This window comes from Alosa sapidissima, chromosome 2 (assembly GCF_018492685.1).
Source record: "Alosa sapidissima isolate fAloSap1 chromosome 2, fAloSap1.pri, whole genome shotgun sequence".
Lineage (NCBI taxonomy): Eukaryota > Metazoa > Chordata > Actinopteri > Clupeiformes > Clupeidae > Alosa > Alosa sapidissima.
This window is the reverse complement of record NC_055958.1, coordinates 4,174,236-4,194,150: the sequence shown is the minus strand read 5'-3', so window position 1 is coordinate 4,194,150 and position 19,915 is coordinate 4,174,236. Positions and strand designations below refer to the sequence as shown.

Below are 19,915 nucleotides of genomic sequence, written 5' to 3'. Positions count from 1 at the left end.
TGGTCTAACAAACCTTTCCAATTTCACAGACTGAATGGAGGGGACTTTCTCATTGCAGGATGTCCACAGTGGGTGGGGAAATCACTGTGGGTAGCTGTGTCATCCTTCATCCGATGCAAATAACTGATTTTTATAGATGATAAGGATTTCTGAGATTAAAAAGAAGCCACAAATATTAGTTGCTGTGAACTGAATGTAACCCATTAACTGTACATTTGCGCCATTCTCAGTTCGGCATTATGTTAAATGAAACATGAAGTCAGCTCAGTAACGTTACGTTTGTGCTCAATCATGGACATCATGACCTGTGATGGCGTGGAGAGAGGCATACATCCTTGAGGTTTTGTCATGGTTGAACCAGAAATACATCGTTGCGATGCCAAAAGCAGCTTTCTCTCTTTCCAAAACAGTAATTTCTAGATGGGATTGTCGCAAGTAAGCTTGAAACCTGACTAAGCAAAGAATGACACTCGGCCACCCACCCACAAGCCTCTCCGTCTACAGGTTTGCTTTTGGAACCTTATATGTCTGGGGTAGGTTCCATGTCTACTCTCGGAGGCAGGAGGAAGCTTTAGCTTGCTGGAAATTTTCGGGTAGTTGCCGAATGTGGGCACGTCATATGGTACAATGGAAGCCAGTTATAGCATGCTTTGGAAGATGATCATAATGTAATCTCAGTATTGAGTTTTTTTCTGATGACATAAGACAAACCTTGGGAGGCTACTAATCACTCATCAGTCATCACTACAAAATCATGAGGTCATCTGGTAAAAAAAACAATCCAGAGTATATTCACTGTTTTGCTTAAATTAATTTGCTTGTCATGCCTTCAAAGATGTTTTGCCTGTATGAAGTGAAGCACTCATAATTTTTGGCAAATGTGCAAATCAACCAGTTTGGCAATAAATGTCAATAAGCAAATCAACCAGTTTGACCCAGGAAGTGAAAAAAAACACAAGGACAGCAGAGAGATTATTTGTTATACCTTTTCATGAAATGTTAATGTGAGTTAACTGAATGAAGGCATGGCACAGAAGAAACTGGTAGGCCAGTGGCAGGCAGTGTTTGCCATTTATCCCAATATGATTTATGAGCAGAGCAGGCTAATGAGCTTTCTTTTTGTATGAGCAATTTTTGCTTTGTGGCTGACGCTATCCTTAAAGCTTGTATCAGTTCAGTTAATGGGGCACTTGTAACCTTATAATACCTTGTAACTCTATTTTGTGGCATAGCCAAATAACATATAAATGATAACTTAATTCTTAAAAATCTAAAGGACTGATACAGTGTTCTACTTAGAGAATAGAATACATTATGACGCAGTATGATTATACGTTTGCCATTTACCTGCGGAACGGATACTAGGGGAACATTCACTATGACATTCTTTTTTTTTTTTTACAAAACTGTGATGCCCCTAACAGAGGTCTTCCATGTGTATCTATCAGTTACAAGTTCAGTAGGATGGACAGTGTTCCCATTCACGCCGGATGCTGCATGACGCAACATTCTAACTCCCGCCTGTTGCTGCATAGCGCAACATTGAATCTCCTGCTGGTGGAGGCTTAGATATTAAATTTTGGTAGACGTTGACAATTTTTAGTATTTTTTCAGAAAACCCTCAGGAAATAAGATTATTTAGTCATGCCATAGGATTCTATAGGCGTTTTTAGGAGGCATTTTAGGAGTAAATGGGTTAATCGCCAATCTCTGCAAAAACATCATACTCAAGGAGGCCAGCATGTCATGCCTAGGTTTAACATCTGTTATCCTGCAGCAGTATAAACAGGTGTTGCCTCTAATCCTGGGATTTTCCTCCCTTAAGTGCCTTGCCTAGTTTAAGGTGCATCCACTGAGATGAAGATGGCTCTGATAAAGGCCAATAAGGAAAACTATAACCTTTTTGAAAGCCCCACTCAAAGGGAAGTTAAATAAGCCCTTCTGTTCCGTGGGGACTAATCCAAGAAACTACACAGGATGTCCTGTGTAGACTATTCTTGGCAGGAGTGAAACGGGTAAAAATAGTGATCCTTCATCTGGTTTGAGTCAGATATCTGCATTGGTGAGAGTTGGTGGGGTTTACGTATGTGGTCCTCCCCTGCCAGATATGGGACAGGATATGGGGAGGGATAATCCTCGCAGGCAGAGGCGAGTGGTGTCACGGTCTCGTGGACAGCCTGTGGGTTCCCCACATCAAAGGGGCCCAGTTCATAGGCAGGCCGGCTGACAGACAGAGGAGTCGACAGGGGCTGGGGTTCATTTAGGGAGACCTAGCGCTTCAAAGACCTTCATTTGGCTCCCCCTCCACGTCCTCATTGAGGACAAAGGGGGATCTATCGCTCGTCATATCCTTCAAAATGAAATGATGGGCAATCACTTCCTCATCAGTTACGGAAATCATTTTCACCTCCGTATGATGTCAGGTGTTGGTAACAGTGGTAATAGCTCTGGGAACGTCTTTGGGGAAAGAATCTCAGAGCTACTGCTGGTATTACCTTTTGTGGAATACTTAATCTAGTCTGCTTAACATTCTGGTTGCAGTCGTGGAAAGTCATACTCGGGGGGGCGGGAAGTCTCTCAAACTATCCTAAGCAATGAAAATGTAATTTCGGTCTGAAATAAACAGTCGGTAACTCCCCTAAAGCCAGGCAGCACTATCAGTTAAAAAGTCAGTGTGAAACACAAACTAACATTACCTCTAACACCTTTAAATGAGTTGTAAATTAGGAACATATAGCCTGGATGCCAGCTGAAATTAGCCCCGCCCACAACATTTGAAGTTGGGAAGTTCATTCTGGACTCGTTCTTGTTCTGGAGCCTGAACCAGAGCTGTTCGGAGTCACGGTTCGGGTCAGAACTCCTGAACGGTTTTGTTCAGAGCTGAAAATGCAACTGTGTTTGACAAAGGACGGATGTAGGCTGCTAGTGACAAAATATTAGCTTTCAGTATGGTACAATGTCTTTGTAAGTGACATTTAAACAAAAAGTGTTTAATTCTTCCCGGTTCTTAGATAGATAGATAGATAGATAGATAGATACTTTATTGATCCCCATGGGGAAATTCAAGGGGAAATTCAAATTCTTCCTAATAAAAACGCTGTTTCTAAAAGGTAGACATTTATTATTAATATTATTTATTAGATTAGATTTTGCTATTACGTCTGTGTACAAGATATTGACAGTGCAATAACCAAAAAATAATGTTAAGGCATTTGTGGAGAAGAAGAAGCCCTGTATTAGTTGGAATACGCACCATAATCACATCCCAATGAAGCAGTGTCACTCAAATTCTGACTAGGCTTAGGAACATATTGAATAATGCTGCTTTTGTCTTTTGTTGAGTTTTTTTTTGTGGTTAGTGTTTCTTTAAAGATGGATCCTCTGTCTTATGATAGCAACTTTTTCTTCCTTTGCAGGGTTCTGCTGGCTAGCTCAGTCCTCAACCTAGCTGAACTGGTGGCTCTTCGCCCTGACCTTGGTCGCCTGAGGAAAGTGCTCTACTTTCATGAGAACCAGCTGATATATCCTGTCAGGAAGGCCCAAGAAAGAGACTTTCAGTACGGCTACAACCAGGTCCTGTCATGGTAACGGTTGCTATTGAGTTCAGCGTGTTTCCGTAAATTACACATCTAAGATGAGAAAACATCTATTCTGATTATCTGTTGTTCATCAGCAAATATTGTACTCTATTAAAGAAGATTCAGCCCAGGCAAAGGTCAATGTTCAACTTTGCGGCAGAACTTTTGCTGTGTTAATATTGTTATTTGCTACTGTACAGGTTCATGGTTGTAGTAGCTACCTTTCCCTCGGTTGCAGCTTAGCGAAACTAGGTCAGTTGCACCTTCCCTACCCTGTTTGTCATTGTATCCAACATGTGTGACTTTCCAATGACTAGATTACTGGTGATGTAGAGTTTTAGAACTGGTGTCATTTGTATGTGCAAACTGCACAGTCATCGCTTCTCCTGGCAAGCTGACAAACAGTACCAAACAGAAAGTATGATGACGGATGAGGAGACTTATCGGAGAATCCCTGTATGATTAAGATCTAGCCAAACAGCAGTCTGTGCTAAGGAAACAGTGCTGAGTGTGGTGGGGAATGGTACTGTGACAGATTGTCTGTGGTTAGGTGGCGATGACATGGGAGTGTTTACTCTGTATGTGCGTAAAACGCAGGTCTTAATGAGACAAAGACCTTTGATAGCTTCTGTATTTGTTGGTGCAGGGCTGTAACTTGGCACAGGAGTCGTCGGAGGACCGGGGTAGGGGGAGTATTGTCCAGATAATGACTTCAAGACCATTCAAACAGCCTTTTGAATATATCCCATTAGATGTAGTGTCATAGTCACTGGTGATGATATAGTCTAGTCCATGTACTGTTATACCATATATATTATTATAATATGTTATAGCGCCTATATAATACATAACTATTTAGTCGGGGTGTCATGATCAATGGTAAATCTGTATTACAGGTCAAATGAGATGCATAGCTAACCAGTGCTGTGACATGTAACAGTCGAATGAATGAATGAATGAACAGATAGATACATTTCAGACATTATTGGATCATGTCTCTGTTATGGTGCAAAAATAAAAACCGAAGGGAGCAAGCATTCTGTTGAGTTTACTTGAGCCTTGCTTTGATGTGCTTCCATGCATCTCCAGCATGATGCCATGGCATCTAGTTTTAGCCAGTCCCTCTTCTCTTCCAGCAGTAGAGCCAGACACTGGTCATGCCTGCTGTATCTCTCTGAGTCAGTTAGATGCCTTCCTGCATTTTGAAATGGCTGAAGAGAAAATGTGATATCTCCTGATTAATCAGCATTTGGTTTGCAATAATTGGCAGAAATGACATAATTAAGGCAATCACAATATTTGATTATCAATTATTTGGATGACATCAAAAATCAAACTATTGTTTTTAGATTGCTTGCCCTCATTAGCTTGCATCAGGTTTAGCGTCAAGCCAGACTAAACATGCCATGTTTTCTAGGACATTCTGCAGACACCCAGCATGCTGCAAAAAAAGCATGACTTATAATATGAAATAATTCATTGTTTCTTTTTTTTCCCTCAGCTTGGTGGCCGATTCAGTCTTGTTCAACTCCACCTTCAACATGGAGTCCTTCTTGACCTCCATGTCATCCTTCTTCAAGGCCATTCCAGACCACCGGCCCAAAGACCTGGACTGCCTCATCCGGTCCAAGTGCCAAGTGCTCCACTTCCCCATCCGATTCCCCGATGTCACAAGGTCAGCCTTCTTATCCCGAGCGACAGCAATTTGCCTTCTAGGGATCACAGAGCCACTGATTAAAGAAAGCAGTGCATTCACTCTTAATCCGACCCAGAAAGCTGATAGAGTTTGGGAGCGTGGTTAATGGCAAATCTGCAAAGTTGTGTAAGAACGTGATTAGAATAGACAGCTTTAATATCCTGTGAGTATCATTTGCTCACACACACAAACACACACACACAAACACATGCACACATGCACGCACACACACACACAAACAGACACATACACATCAAGGCAGTCACAGGCTTGATTGTCATATGTTTGTCGCCAGATTATTCTGGTAGCTCATTTCAACATGCATGTTTTGGTCTTTACTTGTGTATTCCTTGTCATGCAAAAGCATTTCTCTTTTTTTGCTCTCTGTTTGCACTGGTACTGGTTCTCGAATAGGAGCTTGTTTCAGACGTTTTGTTTTCTAGCGAAAAAAACAACATGGATTCTCTGAAACACCATCACAACGTTTTCCATTTAAACTGCCGCTGTTTAGCGTCTCCGGCTTGAGCGTCGACCAGAGAGGTTCTGGCATGGACGTCAGGTCACCTCTTGTGGCCAATCAATTGGCTCCAGGACTCCCTTTATTAACTGTCGTCTCGGATCAGCGGTGAGGGGTGGTACTTTTTTATTGCCCTGTTCCAAAACAATGTACAGTGAAGCCATCCAAACCCGCTTGCTCGGCTCAGCATGCCTGCTTCCCATTAAGGGCCAAATCAACAGCAGCCCGTCGCAAACATGAAAGTGACAACATCACAACATGGTTTCAGTTTGATTCTAAACATTGCAGAATGCTATTTTTCCTTTTGATTTAATTTTAGATTGTGTGCCTATTATTTATTTTTATTAGTTTTTTTCTGGTCAGGTGTGAGGGGAGCTGCATATTTCTGATGATCTAAAGGATATGTGCTGCTGTTTTTTTTTCTTCCCCCAAGCACAAAACATGCTTGCCCACAGTGTTTTCATTGGTTGCATAGCATCGAAAGGGGAAAAATCCATAAACAAATGATGCAGTTTTGAAGCAGCGCTTTACTCTCACTTTTTTCCCGAAGCTTTGCCCTTTTGCGTTTGGGCCCCTAAACTGCCGTGTCTAGATAGGAAAGTCAGCTCGGCTACACCAAAGAGCACACACACTGTTGCGAGGGAGCACTTGAAAATGTGTTGTGACTAATTATTTAAAGCTACCCTGAGGAGGAGCGAGTTTGTGGAAGTGTAAAGTGGATTGAGGATGCCTGAGGTGGCTCTGTTATCGGGGGACTTCACCGAGCGAGACTTTGTCGAGGTCCGTCGCAGTTTGTGTCACACTGAGCAACAGAGAAAACACAAAATAAGGTTGCAACAAAATGTCTGATATTTTCAGACTAGAAATAATATTGTCAGCTCTCTTTTTGACTTCTTTAGGGAGCATACTTTAGGGAGAGGAGTGCTAGTCATGCATTGGGCTCTACAGGAGCCAGGCATAATGTGGATTGAAGGAAATTAGACTTCCATAATTAAAATGCTGTTTTGTGCACGTATTTTGTCTTGTAGTTTTCTGATTATGTCTCTGAAGTGTGTGTGTGTGTGTGTGTGTGTGTGTGTGTGTGTTTTTGTTTGTCCACGTGTAAATGTGTGTGTGTGTGTGTGCGCATGTGCATGTGTTTGCATGCTTGTGTTTCAATGTACATATCAGTGCTAAGGAATGTTGCAAGTGAGCTGACACTGATGACACAGGGCTGTTGCCCAGAGTGTTTCTCAGCTCATTTTCAGATGGTAATTTGCCTGATCCAAAGCAAACTCACAGAGTGTAAGGAAGCGATTATATGCATGGCCTACCCCTTAACATGCCCGCGGTCCTTTTCTGAACCAAGCGCGTCCAGCCTTTTCAACAAAAAAAGAAAGAAAGGAAAAAAGGAAAGAAAGAAACAGCAGAAAGAAATCAGGGAGGAAAATTACTCCAAAATGGACGTGAAATACATTTCAAAATTTAGATAAAGAATAATGGAATAAATACATGAAGACTAATCTCCTGGTGTTCAGATTTGCATATATATATATATATATATATATATATATATATATTTATATTTATATTTTAAATTATATTGGATCACCACATGTTAGGACTTGAAACTGACTTGATTATCAGCCAGTATAATTTGTCTTCCATCTACATGCACTTCAATTGCACAACCAATAGCGCTTCACTCTCCAATCAATTCAAGCCAGAATTGATTATAAAAATTGTCAAAAGTTACTATACTAACGTAGTAAGTGTTGCTTCATAATTGCATAAAAGTCAGTACAATATATGTCATTATGATAAATCATATTGCATATTGACTTACTTTGACATCTTGTAAAATAATTCAGATGCACACAGTATTTCCACCAAGACGTTTCTAACACATCTTTGTCCAGATTTGGTTGTTAGTTGTGTGTGGAGAATGGCTAAGATTCCCTCAATGAACGTCACTGTTGCTGAACAGATTTTTGTTGTGCGTGTCGACACTGAGTTAGCTTTGTTTCATCTGCATTACCGTCCATCTATCAGGAGGCCTTTGAGACGCGAGGACTGGTAATTTAATAGCCATTGACCTTGGCCAGCAGGAGGCTGTGGCTGCTGCCCATGCCACCTCATCAATCTTTCCCAACTTTCAGACCGGTGGCTCTCTTTTCTTTCCCTGCTCTTTGTGGAGTCTGTCCACCGTGCTCCGCTTCCAATAGTCTGACTTCGGGATAATAAAATCAAAGTGCACACGTGACGAGCAGGTGTCGAATTCAAGGGCTTCAGCCAAAATGATAATAAACAGCAGGGAGAAGGCAAGTTAGCCCGGGACATTCGTAGCATGTTTACACTTGCTATGGTTTCTCTCCCCTATTATGCAAAGTCGATTCAGTTTCCATAGCAGTTTAACATTGTGTGCTTGCTACAGAAAGGGCGATATGCACACACAATGCCGAGATTGATGATCATTAGTGGGCTTTTGTAGCGGTGTGTGCCTTTTTGGTCTTCCTTTGTAGACAAGTATGCTGCAGTAAGCATAGCCTTAAATAGCTCGGTCTCTTTGAGGTTCCAGAAAAGTGCGGCGCAGTTAGCACGCAGATGTATGTATTCACCGCACGTCTGAGGGACCTGAAAAGGCTTGTGTGTCGACTTGGAGGTCAGGTTTTCATTAGCTCTGTTAACTCGCTGCAGATAACTGAAGCTACTTTAAAGTTGATTGAGAAAAGGGTGGGGTGGGGGTGAGGGGGTTGGCTACTTTTAAAAGGTTTTTCGTGAAGCCATTGATGTGACTCTCTCTCTCTCTCTCTCTCTCTCTCTCTCTTCCGAGCAACTCTGTCTTTCCAGGTCTCAAATGACTGACTGGCGGAATGAGCCGGTAACTGAAGCAGATGGCAGGATATCCTGCTGTAGAGATTCCCTCCGAGAAAGTTCAGACGGGAGATGGGTGCTATCTGTCTTGACTCTTGCCTTGAGTTTTGAAGGCCGACATGTCTGCATGATCTTCTTTAATACAGCGTGTATACTTCTCTTTGCAGCATCACAGGTCCCATGGGGAAAACATTTTGAAAAGGAACATTTGAACTGTTATGAAACTGAGTCTGTGCACAATCACATTGATAGCAGAGATAACATGTTTCCCATTAAAGAAGACACACTCTCTGGCAAGGTCCTAGGTGCAGTCGTTGCAAAAGTCTTGTGCCCTCCTCTCCGCTCGGGGACCACCAGCCTCATGGCCCTCTGCGGAGGTCAATCACATCGACAGCACTTAGCACCCGGCACCAAATCCTCAAACAACCCCGGCGATGCAGCGCACAGCTCTTTGATTACTCTTAGTCAGGATGAGGGCAGCGTGAGGGATCTATCTCTCCTAATCACACCGAGGACATTTAATCACATTGGTGGAAGACAGCAACATCTGGTAGGCACCTTTCAAACAGCATCCCCCCCCCCCCCACACACACACACGCACACACCACCCCCACCCGTTCGCTTATTTGACAGCTCCCACCTCCCTGTCGTCCCAGGGACGTCTTGAAAAAGGATCCCCCTCTCGCTTTTTTCGCCTGCGTCGCACAGGGCTTCTCAATATGTACCCAGTGAAAATAATTCAATGGTAAAACCAAAGGTATGGCACGCCTCAGATCTCTGTCTTTGCGTGTGCCAGGGCGGCCACAATTGACTCCATATGGCGCTTTGATGTTGGGGGAGCTCGCTGTGATGAATAGAAACGAATTAAGGATCAAACTCTGCATCAGTGATTTTGTCCCAAACTTTTGCAAACAAAAATGGCCATGGTTTAAGGGTGATATAATCATGACAAACAGGTATTTACCAAACAATAGTATCAATACAAGATTTCTGTTGCTGTAGGAGTCGTTCTACTCCTGATGAAATGAAATATGCTGCGATGTTGACATATGTAACGCACACAACATTAGACGTGTTTACGCCATAAACCCCAAATAGAAAAGCGGCAGAATCAAAATATGTATGAATATTGTAGTATGCTTCAGATTGGTCTGAGGCAACTGGGAGACGTGACGTCAGCCCTCACAAAATATTTATTATTCACAACAATACTGTGTTGTGTAGGAGGTCTGAATATCTTTGCTGTTCGGTTGTGCATTGTTTCTTTCAGCTTAAACTTTCTCAGGATATCCTGAATAAGCAATTTTGGGAGCTGAACTGAGTTTTAACAACTGAGACATTGGCGCCACTTGCTTGCTGTTACTGAACCATATTTTTACCACAGTAACATCATTCACAGTCAGTGGTGTCAATATCCAAGGCTTTGATAGGCATAATGTTAAAGCCTGGGAACATGACATAATTACGCTTTGCTTTTTATTTTAATTACGGTTTTTAATTGTGAACGCATGAATTAAGAGCAGATTTAAAACCATGTTAAGAAGAGTTACTTCTGAGTGCTCTAGCCCTCCCACCCTCCATACATGTAGTTTACATACATGATCATTATTGCTAATCAAGCTTTGGCTGGCTTTTTTCCAATTACCTTATTCATCTGGTAGTTACTTGTAGGTCTGTGGTGCATATAACATACTGATTTTTTTTGTTTATTGTTAATTTTCTGCCTGTGGTGATCTGTTATTATTATCTCTTATTATTATCCAAATTAAATTTGGTGTCCAGGTTATATTTGTAAGAGTATCAACATGCCACGCATAGCAGATGTCCTGGCTTATGCAACACTAGTGAAATCTGCTTGTTCCCGATGTCAGATTTTGGAAGCCATATGTTAGTTGCATAATACCATGAATCCATCGTGCATTTTTGCATGCACCAACTCAACACAGTTGAGTCCTTTGTTGCTATTGTGGTGATGTCACAGTCACCCAAGCTTGACAGAAGTCACAACAACCACCCTTCCCCTTACCCTCCCGTTAGCAAATCGCCTAGTTGCCTCTATATAATGGTCATCTCGTCCATCCCAAAGAGCGCAGGCCTTCTACCCCTGGAGCCTTTGAGGTGGGGCTTTTCATCCTGATGCCAGTACGGGAGGACCAGTGTCACCGCCTAATGTCAGGACGCTGGCTATACTGATGGCATTTGACTGAAGGGTCAGAGCGTAATGACGAGTGCAGAACTTAATGTGCTCTAATGAACGTCTCTGTCCACGCCACTGAGGATCTCTCTACCCGTCGGGTGCCCCACTCCCTTCCGTCGGCCAGTGGCCTGGCGTAGTCGACCTCTCTCTCTCTCTCAAACTCTCTCTCTCTCTCTCTCAAACTCTCTCTCTCTCTCTCTCTCTCTCTCTCTCTCTCTGCCTCATTTGGACACCAAGCACCAGCGATGAGGAGAGAGCTAAAAATGACGTCTCGCTCAGAACGTTCCGTCCTCTGGCCCAGACAGGTCAGACAGGACCTCCGCTCGAGCACAAACCTTTGCGTGACCATTTTTTCCACCGTAGTGAGGCTACAGTAGTAAGGTCTCCGTGCGGTGCGGTCGCCCGGTCCTGACGTGCTTACTGGGCAGGAGCTGCACCCGATTCCCACTCCGTCTTCTTCCCCTCTCAATCTCTCAGCCAACTCTCCCCCCCCCCCTTTTCCCCTCAAGCCTCAAGATCAATGGCATTTGTCATTAGCCCGGCCCAAGAGAAACTCTTGTGATTATTGCCAATAAAGGAAATTAGATCAAATGATTTTGGACTTTGATTTTCCCCCCACCTCCGTCCCTTCGCATTTAATCAAATGTAAGGTAAAGTCATCACTGAAATTGCTGTTGATTTATAAATAAGGTAATTGGTGGCATTCTCCCTAAGTACCTCTCCCGGTTGGTGGCCACGCCAGTGTTTTTATTGCCTAGTCAAAACCTCCTCATTTAATTTTTAAAATGGCCCTCCAAATGAAATTTTCCCAGGGGATCGTAAGGCAGCTCCATCGGTCATACCTTCCTACAAGTATCTTCTTGTCATTCCTTTGCAGTGTCTCTATATTAGCTCGCCTGGTGTCCTTGCTAGTTACTTAATTCATCCATCCAAATCAGGCTCTGGCAGATTTATTAGTGGTTAATCAGGTTTAGGTGAACTGTTGAAGGGTCGTTTGATGGCTACATTTAGTCTTAAATCTTGTGAGTCATGCTTCAACTCGTTCTATTAGTACAGCTTGTGTCTGATTGTAATCCTGCTTTTGGCATTAAAAAGTAAGCTTTTTAACAGCAATCAAACTCAACGTATACCCATTTTTGGCAGAACCAAGTTTATACTATTTTAGATGATTTCTGCAGAACTTCTCCTGACGAAAAAAAGGCAACCTTACAAACGGCATAAATGTCTTCTGCTGGAACTTTGCTGCTAAATCTGTTTGCAGTAATCCATCATGCCGTGCCGTCAACCGTACCGCGGGGGTTTTGGCTCGAGGACAAGCCCTTCAGGACATGTCGGCATGCAAACATCTTTGCTGTTTCTCCCATGTTCGAGAGAAAGAACTCTGCTCAGACGGAATTTAGCATCCTGCATCTCATGAGGTGAGATCGGACCAGAAAAGGAATAATGTGTCAGCTGAAGTGGTGTGAGGGTCAGTCTCTACTGAACCCCCCACTCTAACCATGCTCAGAAGCATGTTGTGGCTGTGTTGACATGGCAAGTGAAGCACAGCACACATCAACCCCCCCGTACTAACAATGCCTTCTATCCTCATGCTGTGGTTGATTAAACAACTTCTCCAATGAGGCAAAGAGAAGTTGCATCAACAGCCCCGTTGCGTTCAGTTATAAATATTTTGCACATGCCCACACTTACACATACACAGCCACACACATAGACACTCACTCGCGTATACAGACAGACACTTTTACACTCACTCACTCTCTCTCTCTCACACTCACACTCACACACACACACACACACACACACACACACACACAAACACTCACACGAATATTCAGACAAAAACACACACATTTTTACACACAACGCACAGACACAGACACACACACACATAGGCACACACAGACACTCACACTCATATACAGACACACACTTTCACACACACAGACACACACACACAGGGGAAATGATTTGTCATATTTATTTGTAAAGAGGATAACTTTAGACGACCGTGAACTGCATGTTGACATGACAGTTTTCTGCCCCCAAAAATACACATTTCAATGTTACGGTGACATAGTTTTATGTGCTGTTGCTAGCTTAGCAGCTGTGGTCGCTGGGTTTCTTTTTGTACAGTGAAGCCTGGTTTATGGCATTGCCCTCTGTTCTGCTCCACTGAGAAAAATAATAGAGACTGGGTAAGGGAGAAGGAATCTCGCTCTTGACCAAAGTTAATTGGATGGAGTCCATCGCACAACCAGCAATTAGGAATCCTTGCGTTGCCGAGAGGAGCCTGTGGACTTTGTTCAAAGAGGGACAAAATAAACTACTTTCACTATTTTATGGATTACTTTTGGCAGTAAATCACTTTTGTTCAACTCTTTTTTTCCCCTTTCTCTCCCTTACTTTCATTTGAAATGCACTCTGCGGTTCGAAGTATGTATCTCGCATCAATCTTGGAATATTTACAGTGCCTCTGCGGGAAGTGGCCGAGCATCTCGGCTTGCATGGAAGGGAAGCATGAACCTGAGTTGTGTAGCTTCTTTTTGTCTGAACTGCGAATGCGGTCTTCTTTCTCTGATGTGATTATTTCTCCCCAACGTTGCACAACACTCTAAGCCTCGTAATGGACACTGGCATTCACAGAACCTCGCCCTTTCACCTTATCCTGACCGCTTACATGACCATACAAAACGAGAAGCATTCTCACTGAAATCACACAGGTTTTAATGTCATTAATGTTGTGTACTTGTTACATGATACACTTCCTGACCAAAGCGAAATCTAATTCCACTCCTGCAATTGACAGGTTCCTCCCAGAGCATAAGCTTCGCCGCAGAGCCACAGGGTCACACATGAGTTGTGCAACAGGAGTTCCTCAGGACATATCTTCTCATGGCCATTTGAGTGTGCCAGCATCAAGGTATGCTTTCCACAATAGCATCAAATAATTGAGCTTGTGCTAATTAGTCTCTGCAGAACATGAATGCATTCCTTTACTTAATAAAGTAGAAGTTGTGTTTTGTAGTGCCTTAGATGTTTTCTGTATTCTAGGTGCTCCATACTGTAGAGAGCAAGTCAGTGTAGAGGCACTAACAAACTCACACAAAAGAAGTAAGTTTGTCAGATATGTACACATGCATTTGTTTAACCAACTCTTTGTTAACATCCTGTGATTGCCATGAAGCTCATCAGAGGTGTCCTCTACCTCTGAAGAGGGGCCTGTGCCGAGTGAGCAGCAGGGTGCTGTGCTGACCCAGGAGCCCCAGAGGGTCACGGCGGATCAGCAGCCCCCCTCCTGCCCACCTCAGGGCAGCCACACGGGGCCGCAGCCGCAGCCGCCCCTCCACATCGTCTGGCCACACCGCTGGTAAGTAGGGCCACATGGGTGCGCGCGCACACACACACACACACACACAAACACAAACACACATAAAAACACATCTAGACAGATAGACACACACACACACACACACACACACAAACACACATAAAAACACATAAAAACACATCTAGACAGATAGACACACACACACACACACACACAAACACACATAAAAACACATCTAGACAGATAGACACACACACACACACAAACACACATAAAAACACATCTAGACAGATAGACACACATACACACACATAAATTTAAAAAAAAACTCACTCAAAGACTCATAGGCCCACGTGCATGGACAATGCATAAACACATGCACATGCATGCATACGTACACAAACACATGCACGCTTGCAAAGAGCAGCACACATTAACACACACACACACACACACACACACACACACACACACACATGCATACATGCACACACATGTATAATGAATGCACATGCATTGGAAATAGATGCATGGTACAACCCCAGTTCACTTCAGTAACAACTGTTCTGTAGTCATCCTTTGTCAGCATTGATCAGGGGAGGCATTTGTTTGATTAAAAGGAATCAGCTCCAAGGGAACAACATGGGACTCGAAGCCTTTCATGGGCTTGCCATGGGATGTTTGATTCCCGTCGGAATTTCAAGGTTACTGCCGCGTCGTCCTGCCCCAGCCTCTCTGAAGCAACTGGAGCATTGGAACCAGATTTCTTGCTGGTGGCACAGGTTCTCCTCTCCACGTATCAAAGGCCTCGCTATGCCGAGCGCAAGGCGCAAGCTGTTTATCGGCATATCAAAACGGTCCGAGTGCTTTTCAAACACACAAATGCGACGCTGGCCCGTGAAAGCCTTTGTTACCTTGCGATGCTTTTGCTTTGTGTTGTGTGTGTTTTTCCGCTCCCAGGCACAGCAGAGCATCAGCCTCAACAAAACAGTCATGCAAGCTCTAATCTGAAGATTATGTCGTCAACCCATCGTCCAATGAAAAGGACCTGAAAATACCTCCATCGCCAACCTACAGGCAACAGCCCCTCAATCACCCCCACAACCCCTAAACCCCCCCCACCTCCCCCAACCCCCCCACAACCTCCCCCAAACCCCCCACAACCCCCAAACCCCCAAACGCCCCACCTCCCCCAAACGCCCCACCTCCCCCAAACCCCCCACAACCCCCAAACGCCCCACCTCCCCCAAACGCCCCACCTCCCCCAAACGCCCCCCAAACGCCCCACCTCCCCCAAACCCTTACCTCCCCATCCACGGAAAGTTACGTGTGTTTTGGGTAAAGGGGTTTTGTTTGACAGCGGAGGACGGGCATGGAAAATGGGTAGCGTGCTTCATTTTGGGACAACAACATGCATACTGTAGCAAAGCTACACTAAAGTGCTGCTGGATCCATTTTGGGACAACAACAGGCATAGGAAAGCTACACTAAAGTGTTGCTGGATCCATTTTGGGCCTGCAATGGGCTCTTTGAAGCAGTTTTTCCTCCAAGGCAGCAAGATAACTTTGTTGTTTTTTTCCATCCCTGTGTGTTGTGTTGTGTTTTGTTTTTGTCTTCATGCTCATCTAGTCCTTGTTGTCATAACTCAAATGAAGAAGGAGCGTCTGAAGTGGCCTAAACCAGGGCCAGGTCTGTAATCAAAACTTGATTCTGAGAACACTACTCTCTCTCCCTCCCTCTCTCTCTCTCTCTCTCTCTCTCTCTCTCTCTCTCTGTCTCTGTCTCTGTCTCTGTATCTCTCTCTCTCCCTCCCTCTCCCTCTCTGTATCTCTCTCTCCTTCTCCCTTTCCCTCTCTCTCTCTCTTTCTCTCTCTCCCTTTCAGTTTCTCTGCCAGCACTCAGAGGACGTCGCCTCGCTCTGCTGGGTGTAGGAGCATCGCCGAGTTCTGTTTTGCAAGGGAAGGTTGGAGTGGTGGTGGTGGTGGTGGTGGTGGTGGAGGAGGAGGAGGAGGGTGGATGGTGGAGGGGGGTGTATGAGAAAATATTTGCAACCCTCAGGGCTCATCTGTGGTTTTCATCCAAGCTAAAATATCTTCCACTCTCCAGATTTTTTGACGGTTCTTGGCACCCGCACAAAAACCAAAGAGCATTGTATCTTCTCCTCATCTGCCATAGATTGGTTGAAGGAGTACGGGGTGGGATGAGTCCCCCAGCCCCCACCACCACCCCATTCCCCCCTCCCTCTGCGGCCACATTTCTCCCCAGTGACTCCAGCGCTCATCTCTGGGCAAGACAAGCCGCGTCTGTCAACTCCCAAAAATGTCCCATAAATCAGATTTGCAAGCGCAGAGACCACCAAGTTCTAAATTGGCACAGAGGGATTTGTGCTGTGTTTGTTTGCGTTGCGTCTCTGTCGCTCACCTACAATACTCTTGTATCAGTGACAAAAGCGCCCGTTTTGTAATCTCCTCAAAACTGAGCAAAACACAGATGGATTATTACTCCCGACAACCAGGCTTCATAAACGTTGGCTTTATTCCGGGATAAATTAGGATTTAGAGTGGGAAAGAGCGCTGGACAGTGGAGAAACAGGAGGACGAGGAGGAGAGAAAAAAACGGTGGATTATCTTGTCGATTGGAGCCGCTGACAGTGTGTGCTCCATTTCATTCTTCCCTCGTTTTTTCCCTCTCCATCATCCCCCTTTTTGTCATCATCATTGGTTGCAGATTGTTAATCTGTGTGTGGCCTGGATAGGCGTTCATCCCCTGGATTACAGGACTGTCTTATTGCAGGCACTGACCGGCGTGGCCCTGTTCAGAGATGCCACCGGGCCCTGGGAAGCTGTTTTCAGGTGGAAAATAGCTGGATTTTAATCCTATGGCTGGGCGAGACCTATGCCAGTTCTAAGACTGAAGGAAATAAAAACAGGCAGCAGGGGCAGGAGGCCTCGAGGGGGATTAAAAAGGTCTTTTAGTTTAATGCATAAATACACAGATAGGAGCACACCACCGGCGCTGAGTGAAGCACAGGATGGCCGCTCCGGAGTCCGCTCGAGCGTCCACTTTCACCAATAACTAGGACACCGTTTGATCAGATATCCGACTCCTACCCCCTCCCTCACCACCACCTCTTCATCCGCTCTGGCCGGTAATGACCACCGAGTGGCCAATGTGCACGAAAGAGTGCTGCTGACGTTCCCGCACCCTGACACGTGTCACGGTTGGCCAGAGTCCTGGGGCAGGGACTGTCCCCCTGGCACCTACCCACCGCCCGGCCTGGATGGAGCCCCCTGTGCCTTGTGTGCCTGTGCCCTGTGCCTGGCGGGGGAGATGAGTGTGCAGTCAAGGGCATGATGCGATTGAGTCCTCTCTCTCTACCTCTCTCTCTCTCTCCCCCTTCCCTCCCTCTATATATCTCTATCCCTCCCTCTTTCACACTGTCTCTTTCTCTATCTCTCTCTCTCTCTCTCTCTTTTTCTAGTGCTACCATCACTGACCTTTTGTCATATGTGACCAGCACAGGAATGTTTAGAGGGGCTCAAATAGGGCTCAAATGTTTGACCACAGCTGATTAACAGGATATAGTGGTCAGTGATGTAAAACTCTGGGATGGAATGTAGTTGGCTGGCCAGTGTGTTTAATAATACACTGGATTTGTACTGTCCACTGTTTACCGTTTCACAGCCACAGCGAGAAGCGGTCTGGATTGTTTTGGCATCTTTTTAATCCACCAAACAGCATTTGTTCCAGTGGCATTTTCATTCGATTTGATTTCATTCCTCGCAACCTCAAGAGCCATCTGATTCCAGCTCTTTTGATATGTTTTGTCATGGACTGGCGAAGCGCCTGTCCCTCCCCAGCTATTTTTGACTGCCCAGACCAATCCCCCAGACGGAGCCCTTCGCTCAGCTTTCAAGTGTCCTGTTAATTAGCGCTTTCGCTAGCTGGTGATTAGCTTCGTTTTACGTGGCAGTTTGGAGTAAATAGAGTTTGAATTTTAAAATGCACCTCTCGGGTGCAACTTAAAGGGGAATATTTAATCACACACATCTAAATGAGAGGATCATATTCTTTTAGCTGGTGAAGGATGCCTACTAATGAGTGGTCTCACGCTCCCCATAGGACGGCTGTATCGCTCTCCTTCTTCTCAGTTTATTTAGCTGCTAGGACAGGGCTCACTGAGGTCACAGGACAACTCAACTCCACACACAGACACACACACACACACACACACACGCCTAGATAGATTTTCTCCAAAGCCATGACTACTGGGTGCAGTATTTTGTGGCAAACGGATAAAGCCAACCTGTAATCAGCATCAATACAATTTTCCTGTCTCTTGGTTAAAGATGTTTACAGTATATGCTGTGGCTGATAAATCATTAAGAGGTAAGAAATTGCAGCACGTTGTGTTCTGTGATGGGAAGGTAATATATAGGTGGCTGTGCCAGTCCCTTTGTGTGATGATGCGCGTGTTTGTCCGAGTGATTTTGCTGAAGGTGATGTGACAGAGCTGAGGGGTGTCCAGGATTCATTAGAGAAATTAGGTCAGTCTATGGAGGTCGCGGCTCCAAGATATAACACTGGGCCTGGCGGTGTGTGTGTGTGTGTGAGTTGTATGTAATACCCACAGTCGTTAGCGTGTCTCGGGATGTCCCCTTCACCCATGAGAAGGAAGCGGAGAATGCAGGCACCTCTCTCTCTCTCTCACTCTCACTCTCTCTCTCTCTCTCTCTCTCTCTCTCTCTCTCTCTCTCTCTCTCTCTCTCTCTCTCTCTCTGCACACCTCCACGGTCTCCACTGACACGTTAATTAACCCTCTTTGTTTGTGTCAGCGGTGGGGATGAATAGGGGGGGCTGTGTGTGTGTGTGTGTGTGTGTGTGTGTGTGTGTGTGTGTGTGTGTGTGTGAGGTTAGGGGGGACATCACGGAGCTCAGTCATTTAGCAGGCAGACAGGCAGTCAGGCTGGTTAATAGGCATCCCCACGGCCACCCCCGGCTCTCCCCTGTGGCCCCCCGACTACCGCTGCTGCTCGCGCAAGGTAGTGGTGCTCCAACACCCGCCTGCCTCGGCGGCTGCGGGACGGAATCAAAGAGAGCGAGAAATTAATGAGGGAATCGGCTTTGCGCCACGGGGGAGAAACGAGCGAAGAAAAGAGGAGGAAATGAGTATAAATAAGCCTCCCCTCTAATACCTCACCTAAGGAGATTCCGCCGAGGTGGGGAGAAGGAAAGCGTCTTTGCTTAATGCTCTGCCGTTTGACAATTGTTTTTGACCTTCAGCAGACAGAGCCACACTCTCTCACACACACACACACACCCCCCCACCCACACGCACACACCCTTCACCAACCTCCCACCCCCTTGTCGACTGAGAGAAAACCCAATCTTTGTCGCAGAATTTCCGACTGACAAAAAAGCTTGGGAGCCAAATGGTTTTGTGCGAAAGAGGCTTAGAGGGAGAACGTCGTTCTTATTGCATGTAATAATGTAACTCCATAAGGATAATTGTACTGATCTACCATGTAGCGGACCTGAAGTGCAGGCGTCCTGCTTTTCTGACCTCGTTGTGGATTGACTTATCTCTTTCAAATGAACAAAAGAAGCAGTGCTGCACTGCAAAGTGTCCGCATTAGACTTCACCACAGTGCATTACAAATCCATGCAGATGTCTCTGATTTAGTTATTGTCATATTCGCACGGTATATATGGCCTGTGTTACTATTATTAACAACCATTAATT

At 45.0% G+C, this 19,915-nt stretch overlaps 1 protein-coding gene across 7 annotated transcripts in view; it reads left to right on the top strand.

Moving 5' to 3' along the window:
- gtdc1 (glycosyltransferase-like domain containing 1) overlaps positions 1-19,915 on the top strand; it is a 32,884-nt gene that overhangs the window by 6,357 nt on the left and 6,612 nt on the right. For 3 of the 7 annotated variants that reach the window (XM_042073898.1, XM_042073892.1, XM_042073941.1), the window contains 4 exons: positions 3,417-3,584; positions 5,080-5,253; positions 13,651-13,764; positions 14,029-14,211. In XM_042073898.1, coding sequence (XP_041929832.1) covers positions 3,417-3,584; positions 5,080-5,253; positions 13,651-13,764; positions 14,029-14,211 — 639 coding nt within the window. Of the gene's footprint in view, positions 1-66; positions 87-3,416; positions 3,585-3,778; positions 3,831-5,079; positions 5,254-13,650; positions 13,765-14,028; positions 14,212-19,915 lie in introns of those variants that run through there. The other 4 variants (XM_042073932.1, XM_042073906.1, XM_042073915.1 and 1 more) reach the window with 4 other exon arrangements.